A 26,240-nucleotide genomic window follows, 5' to 3' on the forward strand; every position below is an offset into this window, starting at 1 on the left:
TTATTCGGTCCAAGTTAATTACATCAATATGTTTGTAATTTATCTTTGATTATTTCGGATGCATATGTTCCACACAAAATAATTGTGGTACACTTTCGTTGTAATTATTTACTATATGCATTTTATAAATTTCTCAATCGTTTTGTAAGTATTCTCCATAATAGTATGTTCAAACTTTTATTATTTCATAAACCCGTAATTTCACGGGTCATTTAACTAGTTTGATAATATATTAGTCACAGCAATTAGCAACCTCTAAAATGAACATAGAGTGATTTCCAGTTTTAACATCAACACCTATCTTCCATACAGAAGAACTCACACCAAGAAGCATGAGAAACAGTAGTTCCAGAAGATTAATTACTACATTGCCATCGAGAAACAAGTCTCAGTACTTAAAGTCATTATAACGAGCATAAACTTAAGACATCAAAGTGATCAACCTCCACGCATGTGAGCACCCAATTCTCCAAACTGGTCATCAGCTTCCACAGATTCCTCCAACAGACGAACTGCATCCAGCTTCTGTTTTAGAACATCGATTGCATTAATCACCAACTGAGACGCTTTGACTGCACCTGTGGATTCAACTGTGAAGATAAAACTGTCTTCTTTTGCATAGATTTCAATAAGCCCTGGTTTACCCATGGCTTCCACTTTCTTCAGCACTTCATCATCGTACGTGTACGCCTCAGAATCCACCACTTCCACCTAATAACAAGAAAATCAAATGCAACATCCAAAAGGTACAATCATCAACGCAGTGTCTATTATTATTCTCGTCTATTATTAGCCCGGGAAAAAGAAACCAGTGTTCTAAATTATACATGATTAAGTTACATAGATTTGTAATAAGTTGATGTATATATGCAATTGGATTATGCCAGCCATATAAAAGAAACTTACTTTTTGTATGTCTACCTAGCTAACTGTAGTTTCTTCATCTAATTTAGGATTGATCATCACTCACATGTATGAAATTTTAAACTAAAAAATAATGATATTTAAGTGGTAAAAATGTGGCCTTTTTTCACATAGTGACATCAACAGAACAAATTTTTCAAAGTTTACCGATGGGATTTGCATTAAGAGAAAAAAGTTTAGTAATTTAGAAAAAAAACAGTGTTTATCTATAACATTATCACCATATATGTATATTAACAAGATAAAATGAATGAACCTGGTGGGTGTGGGGATTTATGCCAAACACTTTGGTAGGGCTGCAGTCCACAACACTAGTCTTCTCCTCGAGTGATAAAGTCTCCATCATCTCTTCGTTGATGTGAATCTCGGGCTCATACATGAAAGTGACGGTTGCAGCAGGTGACCATTTGGCATGATCTTTACCGATCCCCTTTCGAGCTATTGCTCTTAGCCTCAATTCTTGCCCTTTGCGCAACTTCACAATTGTGATGCCCCTAAGCACAACAAACCATCATTAAGTATTGATATCTTAATTCATCATGAGTATATTGGGATAGAGTAAGCTATAATCTCTTACAACAGGATGATGATCTTTATCAAACATAAAAAAAGCCGGAACTTCATTTATGAACAGCTATTGAAGTTTCCCTATACTCTTTATGTTTTGTAAAATATGTTTCAGAACATCAAAATCAAATACTACAATAAACCTAGCCTTATTTCTCCAGCAGAGGAAGGTGTGAAATAACAACATTTATGTTAACTTCACAAATACTATTTTACATGAAAGCAGGTTCTAAGTCAAATATGTCAGCAAAAGCATGAATTGATAGTGTTGTGCAATTAAGAAAAAGCTGCAAACGGTAAGATTGAATAAAGGGTGAACCTTGTGCAACATAACATTCCTTATGAGAGTTGTTAAGCTAAATCTTGAAAACTAACAGCAATTGATAAGCAAACATACGTTGAGCAATGATTCTACCATAACCAAGTCTAGGACGGGTCTAACCCGTGCAGCATTACTTTGTGGCAGTTATGCAACAGAGCAATCCTCTCAATCAATATATACAGAGCCACAATGGCTGATTCGTAACCTTAATATTATGGAATTTTTTAAAAACTAGCATACATAAAGAAAAATCTATCACAACAGAATCTAAAACTGTAAAAAAGAAAGTAACTCACATACCAAATTATAACATAAACTTTCTTCATCATAAACTCTCACAAATTAATATATTATACACATGCAAAAAACCTATAACACACCAATAACCTAAACTAACATAATTTTTTTGAAAAACAAACTTTCAACCAAGGTTGCAAAAGACGTGAGATGGGGTCGAGACGGTCGGATCCTAAAAAGGTCGAGACGTTCGAGAAGGGGTCGAGACGGACGTTGACCAAAGTTGACTTTTAAATATATAAGTATATAAATGTATACATGTGTACATATATTAAAGCCAAAACCTTTAATTGACTAATTTGTACCCATAATCGCTATCACCGTTAATATAATACTATAAATTCAAACTAAAATACGACAAATTTGACCGATTTTACCGATTTTCTGACTTTTTCGAATTTTGAGAGACTTTGACCTGATTTTTTCAACTTTGACCCGAATTTTGACCGTTGACTGTCATATTAGACGGTATTTTCCGAGACGGGACGAGCTAGTCACCAAACCGTCGCAACGGCTCGAGACGGGGTGTTTTGAAACAGTGCTTTCAACAATAATTTCCACCCAATATATCATACAAATACATATTACAAAAACCTAATTACATTTTTCCTAAATGACAGATAATATACTGCTGATAATTTCACTCACATAACAAACTTCAACATTATATATTCGAGAAAGAATCAACAAACCTCTGATCTTCAGGATTTTCAGCTCCAGAATCAGAAAAGTCAACAGGGACAACAGTATGGTCAGAGCTATACAAATCCTTACTAGTAACATCAAGTGTTTGATCATTAATGCACTTAGCTCTCAGATGAAATTCAACTGAACAAAACTCACACTGACCATCACCATCACACGCATCACAGTCACGTGAGAACCGCATGCTCATCGCACGTTCACTCGTTAGTGGAATTAAACCTAATCGATGTGCGATAAACTCATCGTTAAGTACCGACGAATTGACCTCGATTTCAACGAGATCAATGGCGATTGTTGGGACTTCAGAGATCATAACGCGCCGGAGCGCGTTGGCCATACTAGCGTCGGTATCACGGAGCTCGAATTTTGCGTAGTCATCTTTGAGGTCACGGATTTTGACCTTTGGGAATCGCTGGTATGATGCTCCGTCCATTTTTTGATTTCTCTCTCCTAGGGTTAAGAATGGAGAAAACCCCTAAATTTGTAAAGCCCTAAATTTTGTAGGAGGAGAAGGACTAAAATAGTGTTTTGGTGGTTGGTGTTAGTGTACTGTGTAAACTAATTTTGGGCCTAGGCCAAATATAGGGATTTTTTGAGCCTAGTAAGCCAAATATAATGATGGCGTCAGGTCCGGTTTAAGTTGGGTCCTAAACAGAATTTAGTTAAGAAATCATGTCTCAAATTTGAATTCATAGTCGTTGGGTCCCATTTATTTTTGGTCATTCGGTTTCTTCGCAGGTAAAAGCAGATCTCCATTTAGTTACTAACTCTTAGGTTGTGTTTGTTTGGTGCTGAATGCATTCAGCATGTTTGATTTGCACCTCTGAACCAAAGTCATTGCTGAACGAGAAAAAAAAAAGACTATGAATGGTTCACCTTCAAACCTCTCTCTAAATCGTTCAGATCTAATACTTTTCCCTGGTACCCTTTATTTCTCACTTTCTTTTCTCATCTCCTTCTCTTCACTCTCTCATTCACATAAAAGCAAGTATACCGATTGATATTCTATCCAGGTAATTCTTCTATCATCTTCAAATTCCTACCTTTAAAACTCTAATTTTTTTCCTCTTCTTCTACAATATATACACTCACGCATCCCTAAATTTTTTTTTCTTCAGTCTCTCATTCACAAGAATTTATTTGATTGTTAACATCCTTTGATGTTTTGTTGACTTTAGATCCAAGCTTTTAACTCACCTAATTTAGGATATTTCTTCCATCCTTTTTGTTTATGATTTGATCCTCTTTCCTTGTATAAGTTGTTTTTTTTTTTTTTTTCCTTGTATAAGTTTTGCGATGTTCTCCAATTTCACAATATGAAGGTTTGAATACCGTATATTTATTGGAAGTAAAATTGGCTTGTTGGTTTGATTATTTGTATTTTATATTTTTGAAGGTGTATTTTCGGTAGTAAATTTGGGCTGTTAATTTAATTATAGATTAGAATAACTGTGCAAGGCCAGAATGTTTCTTGAAGTTCATGTGGTATTATATTTATATGTACATTTATGTGTTTTTATTGTATATCAGCTCCTAACAAATCAAACAAATTTTAATAATTCAACACTAACGATACATATGGTTATAATGGTAATTTTACGTCATTCAGAATATTGATTCAGAATGTTTGTCAAAAAGTGGTTTTCATTCAGAACTATATTAATTCAGAGCCTCTGAACCATTCAGAACACTGAACCATTCGGTGCTAAATCATTCAGTTTTATCAAACATACCCTTAGGTTATCGAGTTTTCTCGCCGATATCGAATATCTCATTGTTAATCATTCTCATTCATCATCCGTTTATTTCAATTTTTGTTTCGATAATGTTATTAAAATGAGCATATTAAAATTTATACATAAATATCAAACAATGTTAATATATCACATTATAGGTTATATAAAATTTTATTAGTGAAATTGAAATCCCCTTCGAGTCGGGTATATAGATATAAGAGTCGGGTATGCGGATTAGTATTGAAATCATTCCCATAACCAAACCTGTAGAAAAAAATTAAAATCATCCATACCCGGTCCACGATCCGAATACCTGAGAACCGAACCCGGCCCAAAAGTATTGGATTTCGAATTTACTCATCGAATACAGGTCTTTTTGTACCATCCTAACAAACCTAGGAGTATTATATTAAGTATTTCAGGATCTTATGTTGTCTACATAAATATAAATGCAAAAGATTATACTTCTATTTTTAACTTTATAACTTTTAACTTTTAACATTAAACTATTGCGGAAATAATAAAGTTGCGTACAATTTTTTTTAATGTTATTAATAGTATATTACTCTATATATCAATTGAAACTTTGATTTTACGGTTCATTACTCTATATATCAATTGAAACTTTGAATTTACTGTTCACACGTATATTTTATTACTAATGGGTAATTCGCTGTGTCCACTTAATCTCTGGAAGGTTCTTTAGTTACATATCATCATATGGTAAATTAGGTTAAAATACAAGTACATAACCCCTAGTTATTAACAGTTCATTAAAGAATATTCTTATAACTTTATATATCAATCAATTGAAATTTGAAACTTTGATTTTACTGTTCACATGTATATTTAATCTCTGGAAGGTTCTCTAGTTACATATCATCAGATGGTAAATTAGGTTAAAATACAAGTACATAACCCCTGTTATTAACAATTCATTCAAGAATATTCTTAAAATATGGTAAACAGTTTTTAAAATGACCGAGTACAATTGATGGCACCAGGTCCATGGGTTAGTGAAAAAGTGAAGAAAAAAAAATGGCATTTTGGCATTTTCATATATTAATGTTTTAACTAGTAGACTTCGTTTAATAGCACTACAGACGCTTTAACATGAAGTTATGCTAGATATTTGAAGTGAAAATAGTGGAGCGAATCAAGTGATTTAGGGGGTGTTTGACTTAGCGTTTTGAAAAATAATTATGCGTTTTAAATAAATATAATTAAATAATCAGTTGTATCAAAATGTGATTTTGTTAAATGGTGTTTGAATTTGATTATGTTGTTTGATATCGCAATAATCAGATAATCAATTTTCTGAGTGTTTGAAAAAAATGAGATTATTAACAACTTAATATGTAAAATTACCAATAAGGGTATTCATTTAAAATAATAAAATATTCATTTAATATAATAAAATATAGAGATAGAGATTTAATATATAATAAAACATTTCTTGCATAAATTATATAAACTATTACTAAATATATGCTAGATATACCAACTTATACTTTGTAAATATCATTATATTTCAAATAGAAACAAACATACATTTATTTCACTTATAAAGTCCAAAAATGTAATAACGATAATAATAGATATACAAATTATTCGAAACTGAAACAGTGCGACATATACATAAAAGCATTCACCTGGATCTCATTAGATCCCTTGCAATTCCATCTCTTACCACACTCATATATAGATCATCGATTCTGCGACGTGTACCTGATTCTTCTTGAGTCATAATACTGCTAGTAGATGATTCAATATTAAACTCTTGAGTTGGACGGTAATTTTCTTGTTGTGCTGTGTTAAATGCTTCATCAAAGTGACCATTCATCCTAATATAGTTGTGAATTGCCAAAGACGCTATCACTATATTAATTTTAACTAAATTTAATTTGATTTAATTTATAAACTAAACAAAAGAGATAAAAATAAGGAAATAAAATTTGTATTAATAATTAAAAACATTAAATTATTTAAAAACATTAATAACAAGAACATTAGAATTCTTAAAATGGATTGAATTGAGTATAAATGATTTTTTTTCACGGTTCATAAATGTTCTACTAAATCGAATCGAAGTTCCCGTGCATATTTCTATCTCGTAATTCCTTGTCATTCTCACGTACGTTCCACACTTATTGATCTAAACTAGAAAATAACCCGCCCGCGCGTTGCGGCGGGAGTGTTTGGATATACGCGATTAGTGCCTAGTATACCTAATAGTCTGATCATTTTTGACGTCTTATGAATGTAATGTCGAGCGAGAAATGAAGTAAAAAATCGCAAAAAAAAAAAGAAGGGGACGGAAGGGCTGGAATTCAGGTCTTTTCCTTTATAAGCTCATGAAGTTTGCAAATGCTCAATTCATCGACATGATATTGTTAGTTTAGGTTGTTTATTATATGTGTGTATATATTTATGAAAGGTAGCCTGAGATGTTTAGTGTTTTTTTTTAATCTTTCGTTTCACGTATAGTTAGTTGCATTGTGTTCGTAAAATTATTTCGAGTTTAATGGTGATGTCAGTGAAAAATAACTCGCGACGAATAGAAAGATAGTCTCGTCTAAGATGTCGAGATGAATAGCGTTTCTTTAAAAAGAGGCCGTTTCGAGCGTAGTTAGTTGCTTTTTTCGTAAAATTATTTCGAATTTAATGGTGTGGGCGGTGAAAACTAACTCGATACGAATAGGAAGATAGGTGCCATGTAATTTGTTGGTGGGTTTGTGATTATGGACCTTGAAGGAGGAGGTGAGATTGTAGAAATTGAGTTGATAAATTGTCGTCGTTTCATGGAACACAAACGACCAAATATTGGTCAACAATTAGTATATAAGAACAATAAGTGATTAATAAAATTCTTAATTCTCAGCAATGTTACAATCGTTATCTTTATTGATTATGCTATACAATATCCACATGCATACATAATCATTTATAGTACGGTTTCGTCTTTGAAAGATGAGTCGAAAGAAATGATTTTTAATTGAGAGTTTAAGAGCGAAATAGGATTGTGAGAATATGAATTATAGTAATATAGTATTTATAATGTAAAGAATAAATTAAATAAATTATAAAATAATAAAAAGTCATATAATCCTTATGGGTGTTAAAAAAAGCTGACAAAGATTCAAACCTAACGTCCAAAACATAACGCTGACATATGAACATCGCAGCAACGCCGGCCGGAACACCAGCACGGAGTGGCAGAACGTTCCAGTATGGGAACTTCAAGAAAAGAGTCATTAGGACATCGTTCCAACAATCGACGGGGAGCACCTCAATATATGATCGCGTAGAGTAACTGGGAGTCCTATTACACCTAAGGCCAACTTCAATTTACCAAACTAAGGTTCACCTCGTGTAGCGATTGTGGACTCGTAGAAGGATATTGAATAGAGGGTTGGTGCTCTAAATATATACTCCATATATTTTTCCAGTTAATTTTAATTTTAAATCTGTTGTATTACATATAAACAAACATTTCTTTGTTAAATAATCAACGGATCCATTATAGCCAATTACGAGGTTTACCAAAGTGTATATCTAAGTTCCAATTACGCTACATATAAACAAACACTTATTTACTAAACAATCAACGAATCCATTATAGCCAATTACGAGGTTTACCAAAGTGTTGATCTAAGCTTAAACTACACTAGCATAAAGTGATTCTACATCGATACAAAACCATTTTTCCCTAGTAAAACAGGGCTTTCAAAGGCAATAAGTATTGGTGCTAAAGCTATAACATTGTAACCTGAAGCTGCGACTGTCTATCAACATTGTCTTGAATTGTTAGAGTTGATCGACGTTAAAGATATCAAATTAGTGGTGTGCTTCTGTTTGACTATTTTATCAATCGACACAACAATTTTTTTTATTTAAAGACAAGTTTTCGGCATCATCTAGAGGGGACTAAACCACATTCGTGATCATTTGCCACGCACGCACTTTCGGAAGAAAATCCGAATTGCATTGCAGGAACTCAATCCTTAAATCATCCCAATGGGCAGGAGGACTGGATGGGTTTGAATCCTGAATGGATTCGGGAGAAAACCCACCTCAGGGTCATTATGGAGCTCCATAATTCAGGAAGATTAATTAAGAGGGTGAGCAGAGCGATGTTCGAACCCATGACCTCAACCTTAGGCCCAAACACAGGGAATGGGGATACCACTCCGCTAGAAGCGGTGGTGACACAACAAAAATATAAGCATCAAAAGGACATTAATCTAGGCGTCTAGCAGTGTCGAGGTGAATTCTTTTTCACCAAAGGGTCTTCAGGACGTTTGCCATCCTTTTTTAACTTCAGCCAGTGTTTTTTGGACGGAGGAGTATGAGTAGAACCCACAATGTCAATCTGAGGAATTGGACCAGATCCAGACTCTGTATTATGATCAGGAGTATTCTTTGCATTCTTCTCTGTCATTGCAATAATTACCTTCTCAGCCTCGATCTCTTCCGTCGTCTTCAACCGATCAGAAACAACGATATCATTCAGAGAACGAACGTTGAAAGTTTCCACAACCTTCATTTCTTCCTCTGCAAAAATATAACATCACAAGTCAAAAATGCAAGTATAAGCAAAAATGTTAACCAAATTATAATATACAATAATAATATATAAACATCCTACCGTGGTCTTTACGACGAAGTGCATGATCATTAAGCAGTGGTCAATCACTACTAACACCGGCAAGGACCAGAATACCCTCTGGATAAGCTCTTTGAGGAATACTTAAATTACTTAATGAATCAACTATTCAGCAACTCTTCTTTCCAAAACGTTGAGCCTTGCTTGCACCAGCGTCAACCGTCAACCACCACGAACAGGAGCCCATTTCGATCCAATAATATTCTCATCACAAAAAGGCGCTTTCGAATTTTTCAAAGAGGATTCTTTATCTCCAACAAAATATTTGCCCTTTTTACAGTCAAAAGTATACCAATATTTCTAAAAATGACGAATACGGAAAAGGGCATGAAAAATCTTTAATTCTGGAGCACGATTGTGACAACCCGAAAATTTCTGACCAAATTTAAACTTAATCTTTATATGTTCCGACACGATAAGCAAAGTCTGTATTGTTGAAATCTCAAAAACTGTGAACTGTGTTCATATATTCATTTACCTTTCGACTGCTCTCGATGATTCACGAACAATTATGTATGTATAGATATGTACGAATATATACATATGTGTGATTATTAAATTGGGAAGTATTAATAAAAACATTTAACGGTTTGGTTGATATGAAAATAAGTTATGAAATTATTATATAACTTGAAAACGTTAACAAAGTATTTGATGAATAATACTTTACATAAACGCATTAGTTTCCATATATGTTTATCGACGAAATTAAAAGATAATAGCACATGATTGAATTATCATATACATTGTGATATGATTACAAGTCTCTGTTGAGAGTTCCACTTTGATTTAGGAAACCTTTCCTTTTTAACGGTATTCGGAATAAATGATAAAGTGATCTTCGAGTAAGGACAATGTGTCAAGTAGCGAGAGCTAGACAGATTGGTGGAAATTCCTGTTGATTTCCAATACATGCCTTACAATAATTGCTTTGTGACTTTTGATAAGATAAACTATTTAACTTTCATATTATTTAATGTAAAAGTAAAAATGGGGAATATAGATAACTTAGAGAATGAATATCGATAAGTTAAATAATCGATAGTAACACATGTTTATTGATTCAATTGATTTATAGATATGTAATTAGAATGTATGAGAAGTTAAATTAAATGTTGGTGCATAAATGAATCATATCAAATTATGTACTAAAGCGTAAAACGTGAGGTGATATAATAATATCTAACATTCAAACGATTTTAAATATATTAAACTTTATTAGTTTTTGAAAAACTAAATATTATATTAGCAAATAAATATTTCTAAAATACATAAGTTTATATTTTTAAATGATAATATCATTATTTTACAAAGTGATAAAATATAATATTAACTTGGTCGTAAAACGTTTTAGATTTAAAATAGTATTATTATAATATATATTGGTAAATAACGAGACGTCGATTTATAGAAGCAAATGACCAAAACACTCAAATGAATATGTGACGACCCGAAAATTTCCGACCAAATTTAAACTTAATCTTTATATAATTCTGACTTGATAAGCAATGAATTTTAATAAATCTTGAACCTCCGGAAAGAGTTTTACACAAGCTTTTAGTCACCCTTTTATTCCGACGATTCACGAACGTCATAACTTGATTTAATTGTTTAATTGTTTAATTATTGTGTATATATATGAATTTATATATATTTAACTTGAAAATATGATAATTAAATATCTCATTAAGTATATTAACAAAGTATTATATATATATATATATATTTTCATACTACTAATTTAAAGAGTTTTCAAACAATATATATGTTACAATTTAAACGACGTAATTAACTTATGTTAAAATGTATTTACATATAATGTATTACGAGTGTAAATACATTCTTACAAGTATTGAATATACTTTATAATATACCAATACATATAAAGGATAGCTATACTCATATTTCCATTCAATTTCCTCAAGAATTCTACTCGCATTCATACGGTATTTTTACCCGTATTATACACAGCTTCTAGAAGTATTTACTATTGGTATATACCAATAGAAATCTGCAATTATTTGTGTAATATGTCTTTCATGACCTAATAAATTTAATATGTCATGTATGACTTAATACAATTTAACTTATCTTAGATATTTTCACTAAAAGCCAAAATTATAAGCTTATAAATAAGGACCATTTTAACTCATTTTTACTCCACATTTTCTTAAATTAAAAACACACACTTGAATGCTCTCATATCGTATTTTAATCTCAGAAACTTTCCTCTTCATAATCAAGGTAAAATACTTCTCAAAATCATTGTTCAATTTCTTGTATAGTTGCTATCTTATTATACTTATAAAACTTGTAAAAACTAGAACTTGTTTTGGTGAACACCAAGCTTGTTTGAAAAATTAATCTAATCTTTCTAACATAACTCTAATAACACTTATTTATATGTATTATGATATTATATTAAGTTAATATAAGAACTTATAACTTGTACATATGAAGAACACCTTGAAACTTAACATATATCCTTTAATCTCCATTCGGTAAAAAGCGGGCTGTTTTGGGTTGGGAATTAAAAACCTATCTTAGACTTTGATTTCGAGGCTAAGACTTTGGAAATATGTTAATATATGTAAATAATACTTCCAGTATTTTTTTTCATGATTTTAGACAAAGTGGAAGTATTTTATCAAAACTCATATATTGGGTGGATGCCGGGATTTTTCCAAATCTGTCCACCGACACAAAAAGAGAGTAAAGCTCTAAAAATTACTACTTGGGATGAACTTTTCGAATTGGTTTTGTAAAATTTACTTCTTAAGGAATCCATAGCAATTTGATTCACTTTAAACGGAGTTGTAATGAATATTTGGCGAGCAAAACAAAATCTGCTAAAATTAACGTTGTATGGACGAAATTTATATCATAAAAACTATATTAACCATATCCTTGTTAACTTTTCCTATATCCTATATATATATTTGGACATGTTATCAGTAGTATAACAAAATATTATAATCTTGGTTAATTATGTGATTGTATATATGTATAATAATATTCTTGGTACGTCCTAACACAATAAGTATACAATACGTTTTGATAAATTCTAAGACAATACGTATACAATACGTCTTAGTTAATTCTAAGACAATATGTATACAATACGTCTCTGGGTTGACGCAAAGACAGTACGTATACAATACGTCGTGGGGTAATTCTAAGATTATATATATATATATATATATATATATATATATATATATATATATATATATATATATATATATATATATATATATATACCGATTATTGGACTGTTGGACTTTTCGAAATATTTTGGACTACTAACAAAGGACTACTAACAATGGACTACTAACATAAAATGTTAAAAATTATTATATAAGTATTCTATGAACTTGCTTTATTTTATTCATATATCGTATTATTATCTGAATCGTTATTATTGTTATAGGTTCGTGAATCCAAGGACGACGGTCATATTTTTAATAAGTTGAAAACTTATTATTAATATACTTTTACTACTGTGAGTATATAGTCCCATTTTTAAACTCTAAAAATATTTTGGGATGAGAATACATGCATTTTATGTTTTACGCCATGGACACAAGTACTTAAAATATATTCTACGTTGAGTTGTACCACCTTGCATATCTTCCCTAATAGCTTGGTAACTAATATTTGCATGTTGTAAGAACATGTAAGCGTGAATCCTATTGATAGATCTATCGGGTTTGACAACCCCAACCGGGCTAGTCGCTCTAGTATCGTAAACGGTTGCATAGTACTTCGTTTTTACTACACTTGGTACAGTGTAGGGAGATTTCATAATAAAGAGAATATGCTACATTAATAGTTAAGTATGGTTACCAAAGCGCTCAACAACTTATAGAATACTTTTATACACTTGCGAGTGTACATATATTTATAACTATGAAATCTTGTGGTCTATATTTATATCGATGCTAAACCTATATATCTCACCAACCTTTGTGTTGACTGTTTAAGCATGTTTATTCTCAGGTCCTTAAGAAAGTCTTCCGCTGTTGCATTATCTGGGCAAGCTGTGCATGGAGTCTCATGCTTTTGTTTAAATGAAGTGTCGCATTTAATAAAACCTTTGTCATGTATTATATTTGACTATTATGTCAAGTGTGTAGTATTTGAAAACCGATGTATTATGGGGATTATTTCTTAAATGATCGCCCATTTGTTTAAAACATGAATTATGTATAATAATGGTGTGCTTTTTATGAAACGAATGCAATATTTTTCTAAAACGTATCATATAGAGGTCAAATACCTCGCTATGGGACCAATGAATAACGTACTGCGTTTATAGTAATATGGACGTGTCCTTTCAGTTGGTATCAGGGCGGTGGTCTTAGCGAACCATGTCTTGCATTAGTATGTTTAACGGATAGTTATTAAGATGCATTAGTGAGTCTGGACTTCGACCTTAACTGCATGTCAAAAGTTTTGCTTATCATTTCTAGTCGGAAATCATCTGCTTATCACCCTTAGAAAATTACCTGCTTATTATTCTTAGTCTAGACACATCTTACTGCATTGATTACATGAATAGTGTATAGACGAAATTCATATCTTAGCGTATCTGCTAATTCATATCTTAGCGTATCTGTTACTGTAAACTTTGCCTAACATATTCCGTAAATTCCTCCGTAATCTATGAAATCTTTTGCTCTATATATATAGATATTCTATGTAATTAGAATACCATCCGATAGCCGAAAATCATTTCATATCGAAAAATCCTTTATTCAATTGTACGAAATGGAACACTCCACTAGTTCAAGTCCCTCAAATTCCGATATGGAGTTTCACTCGAGCTCCGAAAGCAGTGTGACCGGAATGGATCAACCAATTAGCCATCATCTATTTTGGATGGATTGGGGATGGGTTCATAGTCTACTTAATCATTGGAGACAAGAAGAAGGTGATCCCTTCCATCCACCACATTTCCCTCTTGGTGAAGAACATGAGGCACTTACCGGCGAACCCGTTCGTAACACCATTTTCTCTCTCCTTTCCAGGATATGCCGCAACGAGTATAATATTACTAATATTATTGAGGTTATCCGACCTTTACTCCGTATCTTGCATGGTGAATTATTTAGTAAAAAAAAAATAAAAAAAAATTACTGTCATGAAAAGCAAAACTTCATTAGCAAGTGCATCCTACATCATTTCATTCACTTTATAAAGCTCTTGACCTCTCTTTTTATTCAAGAAACTTTAAATATCTTCTTTCACAATACAAAACAAAACAAATTCTCATCATCTATACTCACATCAAACCACTACCAGCACCAGCAGCAGCAGTACCGACAACATCACCAGTACCAGCAGCACCTACAACATCACAAGCTCCGCCAGTTCCATAATCACAGACATCATCACAAATCAACAATGAGCATATTGTATCAACGAGTTATGAAGTATTAACTCATTCCCTCTAAAAAATTTATATGTATATTTATATATATATATATATATATATATATATATATATATATATATATATATATATATATATATATAGAGTTTTTAAACCACAATATATTTTTTCGTACTAAGCTATTACGTGTGAATGTTAAAGGGTAGATACTACTCGGTTAATTCATATTACTAATATGCTATGATGTACATCCTTTGCTAATGACTTAACAATCATTAATTATAATCTCTGCTTCAAATCAATAGATTCCATTTCATAATAAACCAAGTGTATTGTTCGAGTACGTGTTAGATTTCACACTTTCATTTTCGATGTACTCGAAACTTTCTAGAAAACTTCATTCGTGTCTTGCGAAGTTCACAAGAATTCTACGAACACCAACATCAATCACCGAGGAAATATCAATAAAAATGAATAATGAAGTATTGATTCATAATTTCATTTACGTTGAAGAAATACTCCGCAAAAATTATGTAATCTCTAAAGTTTTAGGGGTTATTCATTCTAGCTCCAGCAAAAAAAAAAAAATCAAATGAGTTTAATAGTATATTAACTCATTAAATCTATATTACATCTGCAGAAAATATAAAAACATATATTTTCATAAAGACTGTAATAAAAATTCTCTTGTACAAAATATTACTTGTGAAACTTTAACGGGTAGGTAATACCCGAGAATTATACAAATTCACAATTAATATGTTATACTGTACATTCTTCAATTCTGATTCAATAATCATTAACCATACTCACTACTTTCACAGCAATATACATTCTTTCATAGAAACCAGAACAACCATTCTCATTCAAATTCAATTACATATTCTGGTTTTGACAGATCAGAATCCAAGTCAAGATTAAACAGATGACATCACTCTTGGATTCCTACATCCTTCAAAATCATACTTTAAATTCAAACTATACTAGAACATCACTTTCATTCACAGAACTCATAAAGATATTCGTATCATTCAAGATTCACGACGAATTCATTATACAGAATTGACGATGACAACTGCATCTAAACCCTTCAAAATTCTTGAAAACACCTCAACTAAGGAACAATTGAGAGAATGAACCAATCATACGATACATGCGAAGAATATATGCATATAGATATGCATTCGGAGGACACTTGAACCTAAGCAAAGGTTCAACACGTATCCATGTCAGATCCTTTAGCCTTATTATTACCCAAAATAACTTTACAATCCCTTTTCAAAATAGCGAATTTTGTCACAGCTCCAAAAAGACAATTTCGAATTTTTATTCGGAGTAACCTTATTATAACCTTGATATATACGTTGTCTTTTCGCCATCGTTACCAGAGAACCTTTTATATTCCACCACATTAGTAGTAAGCTTACCAGTAACTTTATTGCTCTTTGACTTAAATCTCTCTGAAAGATCACTATAAAACCTTGTCATGTATCCATCTACATCTTGTAACAATAATTGTCATACCAAACCCCAGGAAGCATCAATAATTATTCTTGAATCTCACATCATTTCTGCATATACATATAACGTTATTTCCTGGAATTATAATTCTGAAATCCGAAATAGCACTTCAGCCTACGAATCAGTACTATGAAGTTTTAAAAAAAAGCTGAATGAAGCAGCAGAAACTGTAGACAACCGTAACAGTCAAAAGTTGATGATAAAGAATATTGTGTTAGCAAAGCACAGAAAAAGAGAAGGTTTGGAACTGGAAAATGGATTGAGCAAATCCTGAAGGAGGCTATGGACAAATCACAAGGACTAAATCTGCCTTTAAAGAATCCAAATGATTCAGTGTCTGCTGAAGTCTTTAGCGAATACCTTGCTCCTTACTCTAAACCCTTGTGGAAAATATTCTTCATCATCCTCTGATCTTAGATATTCTAAGATATCATCGTATCTTTCATTATAAACATCCTCCATATTTCTGAAGATATTTTCATAACTATTCTTATCTGAAATAATTCATCTTTTCGCGCTATCTATGTTACATCATAAAAGAAACTATTTTAGTTTCTAAATTCTGGAACCTTCGAGTTTAAAATATGAATGTTTTGAAGTAGTGTTAGGAACTGAAGCATGAGTTAGTATAATCTAATGACACTTGATCAACGTGAATATATTACAGTAAGTCATGCTGAGTTTCTAAATGGAACGTAATGATTCACAGACCATAACGTCATCATGTGCCATGTTACATAACTCTTACATTCAATCTAATCTCTAAACATATCAAGAACATATTCTATTGATAGTTCTATCTTTTCCTTTGAATTCTGGTAATTTCACAAGTCAAATTGTGCTTTTACACATTCTCTCTTAGAGCATTAGCTATGTTCATTCTAAATTTTATATCTATGAATTCTAGACCATTATTCGCTTGACTTAAAGTCGGGAAAAGAAGACGGAAGCATGAAACTCCAAAATATAAGGAAAAATATAAGCACGAAGACAACGCAGAAATTACAAACCGTGTATATCGATGCGTATAGCAATATAAAGACAATGGAAAACTAAGAACACTATAAACTTAAGAGCATAGTAGAAATTAACGGATTCTTCCTGTGGAAGATGAAAAAGAAGAATGACAGATGTGATAGTCAAGAATATATCAAGAATTAAAACTGGATGGAGCATATTGATGAATGTTTTGGAAGTACGAAGAAAGGAAGAAAGTATAAAAGATGGAAGATGTGGAAATAAGGAAACGTAGGAGGTTGATTTATAGTAAAATATCGGACAGAGAAATCGAGACAGATTATTGCATTAAATCGAAGAGGATCATAATTTCCTTAATCGTCGAAGAATCAAATCTTATATAGATTACAAAGATTTTCTTTAATCCGGAGATCAACCGTGATGACGTCAAAAGATAAGACGAATCCCTATTTTCTCATTTCACTCTTTTACGATAGCTTCATCATACATTTCGAGTAATCGAATTATTTTATCCATATTTCTCAATCATGATAAAACCATATGAATCAACTTATATTCATCATAATAACATTCTTATTGTTAGCCATGACGACCTCGATCAAATTTTGGGATGAAATTTCTTTAACGGGTAGGTACTGTGACGACCCGAAAATTTCCGACCAAATTTAAACTTAATCTTTATATAATTCCGACTTGATAAGCAATGAATTTTAATAAATCTTGAAGCTCTGGAAAGAGTTTTACACAAGCTTTTGGTCACCTTTTTATTCCGACGATTCACGAACGTCATAACTTGATTTAATTTTTCAATTGTTTAATTATTGTGTATATATATGGATTTATATATATTTAACTTTAAAATATGATAATTAAATATCTCATTAAGTATATTAACAAAGTATTATATATATATATTTTTATACTACTAATTTAAAGAGTTTTCAAACAATATATATGTTACTATTTAAACGACGTAATTAACTTATGTTAAAATGTATTTACATATAATGTATTACGAGTGTAAATAAATCCTTACAAGTATTGAATACACTTTATAATATACCAATACATATAAAGGATAGCTATACTCGTATTTTCATTCAATTTCCTCAAGAATTCTACTCGCATTCATACGGTATTTTTGCCCGTATTATACACAGCTTCTAGAAGTATTTACTATTGGTATATACCAATAGAAATCTGCAATTATTTGTGTAATATGTCTTTCATGACCTAATAAATTTAATATGTCATGCATGACTTAATGCAATTTAACTTATCTTAGATATTTTCACTAAAAGCCAAAATTATAAGCTTATAAATAAGGACTATTTTAACTCATTTTTACTCCACATTTTCTTAAACTAAAAACACACACTTGAATGCTCTCATATCTTATTTTAATCTCAGAAACTTTCCTCTTCATAATCAAGGTAAAATACTTCTCAAAATCATTGTTCAATTCCTTGTATAGTTGCTATCTTATTATACTTATATAACTTGTAAAAACTAGAACTTGTTTTGGTGAACACCAAGCTTGTTTGAAAAACTAATCTAATCTTTCTAACTTAACTCTAATAACACTTATTTATATGTATTATGATGTTATATTAAGTTAATATAAGAACTTATAACTTGTACATATGAAGAACACCTTGAAACTTAACATATATCCTTTAATCTCCATTCGGTAAAAAGCGGGCTGTTTTGGGTTGGGAATTAAAAACCTATCTTAGACTTTGAGTTCGAGGCTAAGACTTTGGAAATATGTTAATATATGTAAATAAGACTTCCAGTATTTTTTTCATGATTTTAGACAAAGTGAAAGTATTTTATCAAATATCATATATTGGGTGGATGCCGGAATTTTTCCAAATCTGTCTACCGACACAAAAAGAGGGTAAAGCTCTAAAAATTACTACTTGGGATGATCTTTTCGAATTGGTTTTGTAAAATTTACTTCTTAAGGAATCCATAGCAATTTGATTCACTTTAAACGGAGTTGTAATGAATATTTGGCGAGCAAAACAAAATCTGCTAAAATTAACGTTGTATGGACGAAATTTATATTATAAAAACTATATTAACCATATCCTTGTTAACTTTTCCTATATCCTATATATATATTTGGACATTTTATCAGTAGTATAACAAAATATTATAATCTTGGTTAATTATGTGATTGTATATATGTATAATAATATTCTTGGTACGTCCTAACACAATAAGTATACAATACGTTTTGATAAATCCTAAGACAATACGTACACAATAGGTCTTAGTTAATTCTAAGACAATACGTATACAATACGTCTCTGGGTTGATGCAAAGACAGTACGTATACAATACATCGTGGGGTAATTCTAAGATTATATATATATATATATATATATATATATATATATATATATATATATATATATATATATATATATATATACCGATTATTAGACTGTTGGACTTTTCGGACTATTTTGGACTACTAACAAAGGACTACTAACAATGGACGACTAACATAAAATGTTAAAAATTATTATATAAGTATTCTATGAACTTGCTTTATTTTATTCATATGTCGTATTATTATCTGAATCGTTATTATTGTTATATGTTCGTGAATCCTAGGACGACGGTCATATTTTTAATAAGTTGAAAACTTATTATTAATATACTTTTACTACTGTGAGTATATAGTCCCATTTTTAAACTCTAAAAATATTTTGGGATGAGAATACATGCATTTTATGTTTTACGCCATGGACAAAAGTACTTAAAATATATTCTACGTTGAGTTGTACCACCTTGCATATCTTCCCTAATAGCTTGGTAACTAATATTTACATGTTGTAAGAATATGTAAACGTGAATCCTATTGATAGATCTATCGGGTTTGACAACCCCAACCGGGCTAGCCTCTCTAGTATCGTAAACGGTTGCATAGTACTTCGTTTTTACTACACTTGGTACAGTGTAGGGAGATTTCATAATAAAGAGAATATGCTACATTAATAGTTAAGTATGGTTACCAAAGCGCTCAACAACTTATAGAATACTTTTATACACTTGCGAGTGTACATATATTTATAACTATGAAATCTTGTGGTCTATATTTAGATCGATGCTAAACCTATATATCTCACCAACCTTTGTGTTGACTGTTTAAGCATGTTTATTCTCAGGTCCTTAAGAAAGTCTTCCGTTGTTGATATTATCTGAGCAAGCTGTGCATGGAGTCTCATGCTTTTGTTTAAATGAAGTGTTGCATTCAATAAAACCTTTGTCATGTATTATATTTGACTATTATGTCAAGTGTGTAGTATTTGAAAACCGATGTATTATGGGGATTATTTCTTAAATGATCGCCCAATTGTTTAAAACATGCATTATGTATAATAATGGTGTGCTTTTTATGAAACGAATGCAATATTTTTCTAAAACATATCATATAGAGGTCAAATACCTCGCTATGGGACCAATGAATAACGTACTGCGTTTACAGTAATATGGACGTGTCCTTTCAGAATAAGTTACACTTTGAGTGGGAAAATTTTTCATTGATTTGGGTCTTGTTATTGATAAAGGTACATTACACGAAACGTAAAGTACCAGTTTTCTAGGCGTATGAAAATGCGTTCGAAAAACCGGAACTGGTACTTAAGTCGAGGGTCAACGTACAACACATCGGTGTAAAAATTACAAATCAACTATGCACGAGAATATAATATAATATTTAATTAATTCTAAAGATTTAATATATTATTTATTAAATATATGTATATAAGGTTTCGTTGGAATATGAATTTGCGAAGTGTGTTAGAAAGTGTCCTCATGCGATCGCATGAGTTCACACTCACAATCTCATGCGATCGAATGAGAGGGGTAGGTGGCTAAAATCCCTTTATAAACCGAATTTGTTTTACTCTGATTCATTTCATGTTTCCTTTCATATTACGGAGTATTACTTATATTATTTAAATTATTATTATTATTATTATTATTATTATTATTATTATTATTATTATTATTATTATTATTATTATTATTATTATTAATTAAGATTAATATTATTATTAATCTTATTATTATTAGTATATACATAAAATACTACGACGAGGTCATGAGTGCATTAATTTCAAAACGGATTTTATGAGCGGGATGAAGCTAAGGAAATTATGGGTTATAGCTATGGAGGTTATGGGTAATGTTCGGGGGTATGCTCATGAGGTCAAACTAGTGTTTATCATCTCCGTTGCGTCTACACACTTTCCTGCAATATTGAATCTCAATATTGATACGTGAGCACTCATGACTTAACTTTTATATATTATTAGTGTATCCCTGACTAGTGCTCGAGTAGATATGATTATGCATGCTTGTATGATTAATTTTGTCGTTAAATAGCTTATGATAGATTATGAATTAGATACATATGCGATTGAGATAAGGTATATGATATGCATGTCATTGGAAAGCTGGCGAAAAATTAATAATTTTCATTTAGAAAGTGTATGATTTTGATGAACGGATTAAAAGATATCGTCAATTGAATTATCTATAATTTTAAAGTATTATTGTTAAAACGATTATTATTATCGTTAACGTTATCGTTATCGTTATCGTTATCGTCGTTATTATCGTTATTATTTTTATTATCTAATAATCAATATTATTATTATTATTATTATTATTATTATTATTATTATTATTATTATTATTATTATTATTATTATTATTATTATTATTTTTAAAATAATTAATATTTTTATCAAAACTATCATTTTATTATTTTTATCGTCATTATTATTATTAAAAGTATCACTAATATTAAAACCATCATTTTTATTAAAATTATCATTTTTAATAGAAATATCATTGTTATTATAAAATATCATTAGTTTTATCATTTTAGTATTATTATTAAAAATTATCATTTTGAATAGAATTATTACTTTTATAAAATATTATTATTTTTACAGTTAATATTAAAAAGTATCATTATTATTAAGATTATCATGATTAGAATTACCATTTTATCATAATTAATATCATCATTAGTAAATATAAATATTGTTATTATTATTATTATTATTATTATTATTATTTTATTATTATTATTAAAAATAATTAAAATTATTATTATAAAATAGTGTAATTTTACTTATTATTATTATTATTATTATCGTTATTATTTTATCAAATATGTGATACAAAGACATTTTCACCATACGTAATATAATTATATTAATAGTACAAACTACTATAAATTTATGATTTTGAGTAAATTGTATAAATTTTATTATTTGAGTAATATAAAAGTATATTTTTATCATAAATAAACTTTAATATAACTTTTTATTTATTAATAAATGGTTTGTATTATTTACTATAATAAAATCTGATAGATATATTTAAATATATAAAACGACTATATTTATGTTATACAATTGTGGGAAGTCATTTTGGTCAAAATGATTTTTGTTGACTTTTGCATATTAGGCTCGAGCATTAGGATTGTGATACACTGCGACTTGACCTAAATTGTTAGACATTTATTGACCAAATTATTAGTCTCGAGCTTGGTAGCCTAAGAATTAGGGAACAGTACCCCTAATTGACGCGAATCCTAAAGATGGATCTATGGGCCTAACAAACCCCATTCGAGGTACGGATGCTTTAGTACTTCGACTTATTATTATACAGATGAGAGGATTCTGTTTTGGGGATATCCTATATGCATCTTGTTAATGTCGGTTACCAGGTGTTCACCATATGAATGATTTTTATCTATATGCAGTTTGCGAAATGCCTGATATGAGATGTATATTTATGGAAAAATGAAATCTTGTGGTCTATTGAAATGATGAAAATGATCGATTATGATAAACTAATGAACTCACCAACCTTTTGGTTGACACTTTAAAGCATGTTTATTCTCAGGAATTGAAAGAAATCTTCCGCTGTGCAATTGCTCATTTTAAAGATATTACTTGGAATCATTCATGGCATATTTCAAAAGACGTTGCATTCAAGTCGTTGAGTTCGGTAAAGATTATGATTAAGTAAATGACAGATTAGATCATTTATAGTTGGATATTATGAAATGGTATGCATGCCTGTCAACTTTCAATGTAATGAAAGTTTGTCTTTTAAAACGAATGCAATGTTTGTAAAATGTATCATATAGAGGTCAAATACCTCGCAATGTAATCATACGTTATTGTATTCGTTCTTATGGATTAAGACGGGTCTTTACATCGATTATGAAAATTACAGTACATTTCAAACAAAATTTATAGTTGTAAACCATGAGGATGTACTTGACTAAGACAAGCGTTGTAATAATGAAGAACATCTAAAAGAAAAGGGAAAATAGGAATTCTAAGGTTACCAATGGATATCTGCAAAGAATATAGTGTCATATTCTTTTTAAGAGGATTGTTCGCTCTCTCCAATGGCAACTTAACTATTGGATTAAATCGAAGAAGATTTTTAGATACTATTTGTAAAGCATCAAGTTCAACTTGAGTCATTGAACTGGCAATGGTATTGACGTCTTTTAAATCCTTTTTACCGGAAGTAGTTGACGATTCGGCCAAAGTAGGAGGTTTATAAAGGAAAAATGAAATAATATATGAACACTAACCTTAGATGATCATGATAAACCCCTAGAAAAGTTGCGCATCTAGATGAAATATAATCAAGCGAATGCAGTTGATAAATTGAAGAAGTTGTAAAAAGATTAGGAAGAACAAATGTGTAACACCCCAGCTTAACATGACCACAATATTGTCCGCTTTGCCCGCAGGCGCACGGCTTTTTCTTGGCAGCCACACATGAGAAGCACTTTCTTAGGAGGTCACCCATCCTGGTAGTGCTCTCACCCGAGCACGCTTAACCACAACGTACTCATACATTTGTTCTGCCCGTGGTCCCAAAATGCGTTGTGTCATTTAAGCATGACTATTACCTTATAATCCCATGATTACTCATGTCCGTGAGCGATATGGGATTTTCCTAGGGTGTTACAACTCACTCCCCTCAGGGACTCATCGTCCTCGATGAGGTTTGCCCCACCAACCCCAACGGCATATGAGTGGCTCTGATATCATTCTGTAACACCCCAACTTAACATGACCACAATATTGTCCGCTTTGCCCGCAGGCACACGGCTTTTTCTTGGCGACCACACACGAGGAGCACTTTTCCAGGAGGTCACCCATCCTGGTAGTGCTCTTGCCCGAGCACGCTTAACCACAACATACTCATACATGTGTTCTGCATGTGGACCCAAAACGCGTTGTGTCATTTAAGGAGTATTACCTTATAATCCCATGATCACTTATGTCCATAAGCGATGTGGGATTTGCCTAGGGTGTTACAAAATGCCGTCACATTTATAGGGTCGGTGAAAATATATCAACGGTTTTAGATGAAAACACGTGTAACAACAAGATCAACAAAGGAGGTTTCTGTAAGACCCGAATAATTATTGTACAGTGGTGTAAATAGGGTACTTGAAGTGTGGGAAATATTGTACAGTTAAACAGAGGTCAGAGCCTGTCCAGACCAGGGTGCGCTCAGTTCACACTTAAGGGTGCGCGTGGCGCACTGCTACTGTAGCCGGATTCTGTTTCTTTTAATTGATATTATGGAAGGGCTTTTTGGTAAATTCACTTAGGGCTGAGTTAAGGGCCACAAGATCAGTGGATGGAGTGTCATAACTCCACTTTCAACCACCTTCATCTTTCTACTTCAAGTTTAGAGAGAGAAACCCATTTTAGAGAGAGAGAGAGAAAGCTCAAATCAAGGAGGAAGAAGTTTATTTCGGGCCAAACCGCGTGTGTTAAGTTGTTCATCTAATCACTAGCTACGTTGTGATTGTGGTGGTAAGCTCTAACTTTGATTTTCTTATGTTAATTTATTTAAGGGTTAGGGTTTGGGTTAGTTATGAACATAAAACCCATATTTGGTGAATTTGGGTGTTCTTGGGTAAGATTGGGTCATGAGGACCTAAGAATGACTAACCTAGGGTTTTGGAAATGTTAAATGGACTTATGAGTCATAATTGGTTAGTTAATTACTAGCACGCCTAGTTATTAAGCAAATGGGTGTTAATGGGGTTAGTGGATGACCCGAAATGGGTGTGTGACTTTAAAATGGTTAAATGGGTAATAATTGACCTAGCTGGGAAAGATGGGTATGAAATACCCTAATTGTGTATTAGTTAGTCTTGTTGGACCTTAGTCACTAGATTTTAGTGATATGTGATGGTCTTGACCTTAAATGGACGGTTTTGGTGAAAATGGGGCATTTAATGCATTTAAGTCATTAAATGCACATGAGTGAATGGTTGGTGTTTAGTCCAACTAGTTTGTGTGTTGATTGAGTACTTATTGTATTAAGTAATTTGCTTTGAAGCTTGCGAAAGTATAAAACCGTCACCGAATCGTTAAGGTGAGTGGAATAATTATATGTGTAGGTATATAATGTATTTATTTGCGTAGCGTGAGATGTGAAGTGTCAATGTGCTAAGACACCACGTTCACGTAGTGAGTGAAGTGTCGATGTGTTAAGACACGACTCGGGGTGAAGTATCGACGTGTTAAGATACCACCCCAAGTAATATGAAGAGTGAAGTCTCGACGTGTTAAGACACCACTCGGGGTGAAGCATCGACGTGTTAAGATGCCACTCTAAGTAAGAACTATGACGGGTGAAGTGTCGACGTGCTAAGACGTCACCCGGTGTGAAGTATCGACGTGTTTAGATACCACCCGCGGGATTAGAGTACGACGTGTTAAGTACTCTAATGGTTGTTATGAACACCGATGGGAAATTCGAGTACGATTCCTTGTACGATTGGTTAACCATGGTTATGTGTTGTAGAAGAGCATATTATGTCGTTCGTGTTATGTGCTATTGTTTGTGCTAGCTCGTGATATCTTGGATTTTAGCATTGTACTTGAGATGATATGCTAATTTAAAATGCTAGCGTGTATGAAGTATTTGTGTAAGTGTTTGCAAGTAGGTGTATTATATATGTATGTGTATAATTATTGCATTCACTAAGCGTTTTGCTTACCCTCTCATTGTTTACCTTTTTATAGGCTCCGGCGTGGACAAGGGTAA

The 26,240-nt window shown here is 31.6% G+C and overlaps 1 protein-coding gene across 1 annotated transcript; it reads right to left on the reverse strand.

Moving 5' to 3' along the window:
- Positions 1-211: 211 nt before the first annotated feature.
- On the reverse strand, positions 212-3,324 carry LOC139897976 (DNA-directed RNA polymerases II, IV and V subunit 3-like). Its single transcript, XM_071880694.1, has 3 exons — positions 2,803-3,324; positions 1,181-1,418; positions 212-711 (listed from the first exon to the last, which is right to left on the reverse strand). Exons 1-3 carry the CDS (start codon positions 3,246-3,248, stop codon positions 439-441), a joined length of 957 nt encoding a protein of 318 aa, XP_071736795.1. The 5' UTR covers positions 3,249-3,324; the 3' UTR covers positions 212-438.
- Between the last annotated feature and the right edge of the window lie 22,916 nt (positions 3,325-26,240).

Source organism: Rutidosis leptorrhynchoides, chromosome 3, assembly GCF_046630445.1.
Source record: "Rutidosis leptorrhynchoides isolate AG116_Rl617_1_P2 chromosome 3, CSIRO_AGI_Rlap_v1, whole genome shotgun sequence".
In the NCBI taxonomy this organism is placed as follows: Eukaryota; Viridiplantae; Streptophyta; class Magnoliopsida; order Asterales; family Asteraceae; genus Rutidosis; species Rutidosis leptorrhynchoides.

Coding starts and splice junctions, on each gene's coding strand:
- LOC139897976 (XM_071880694.1), bottom strand. CDS start 3,248: ATGGACGGAGCATCATACCAGCGATTCCCAAAGGTCAAAATCCGTGAC. Junction 1,419..2,802: donor GAAAATCCTGAAGATCAGAG/GTTTGTTGATTC, acceptor TGTTGTGCTTAG/GGGCATCACAATTGTGAAGT. Junction 712..1,180: donor TAAATCCCCACACCCACCAG/GTTCATTCATTT, acceptor TCTTGTTATTAG/GTGGAAGTGGTGGATTCTGA.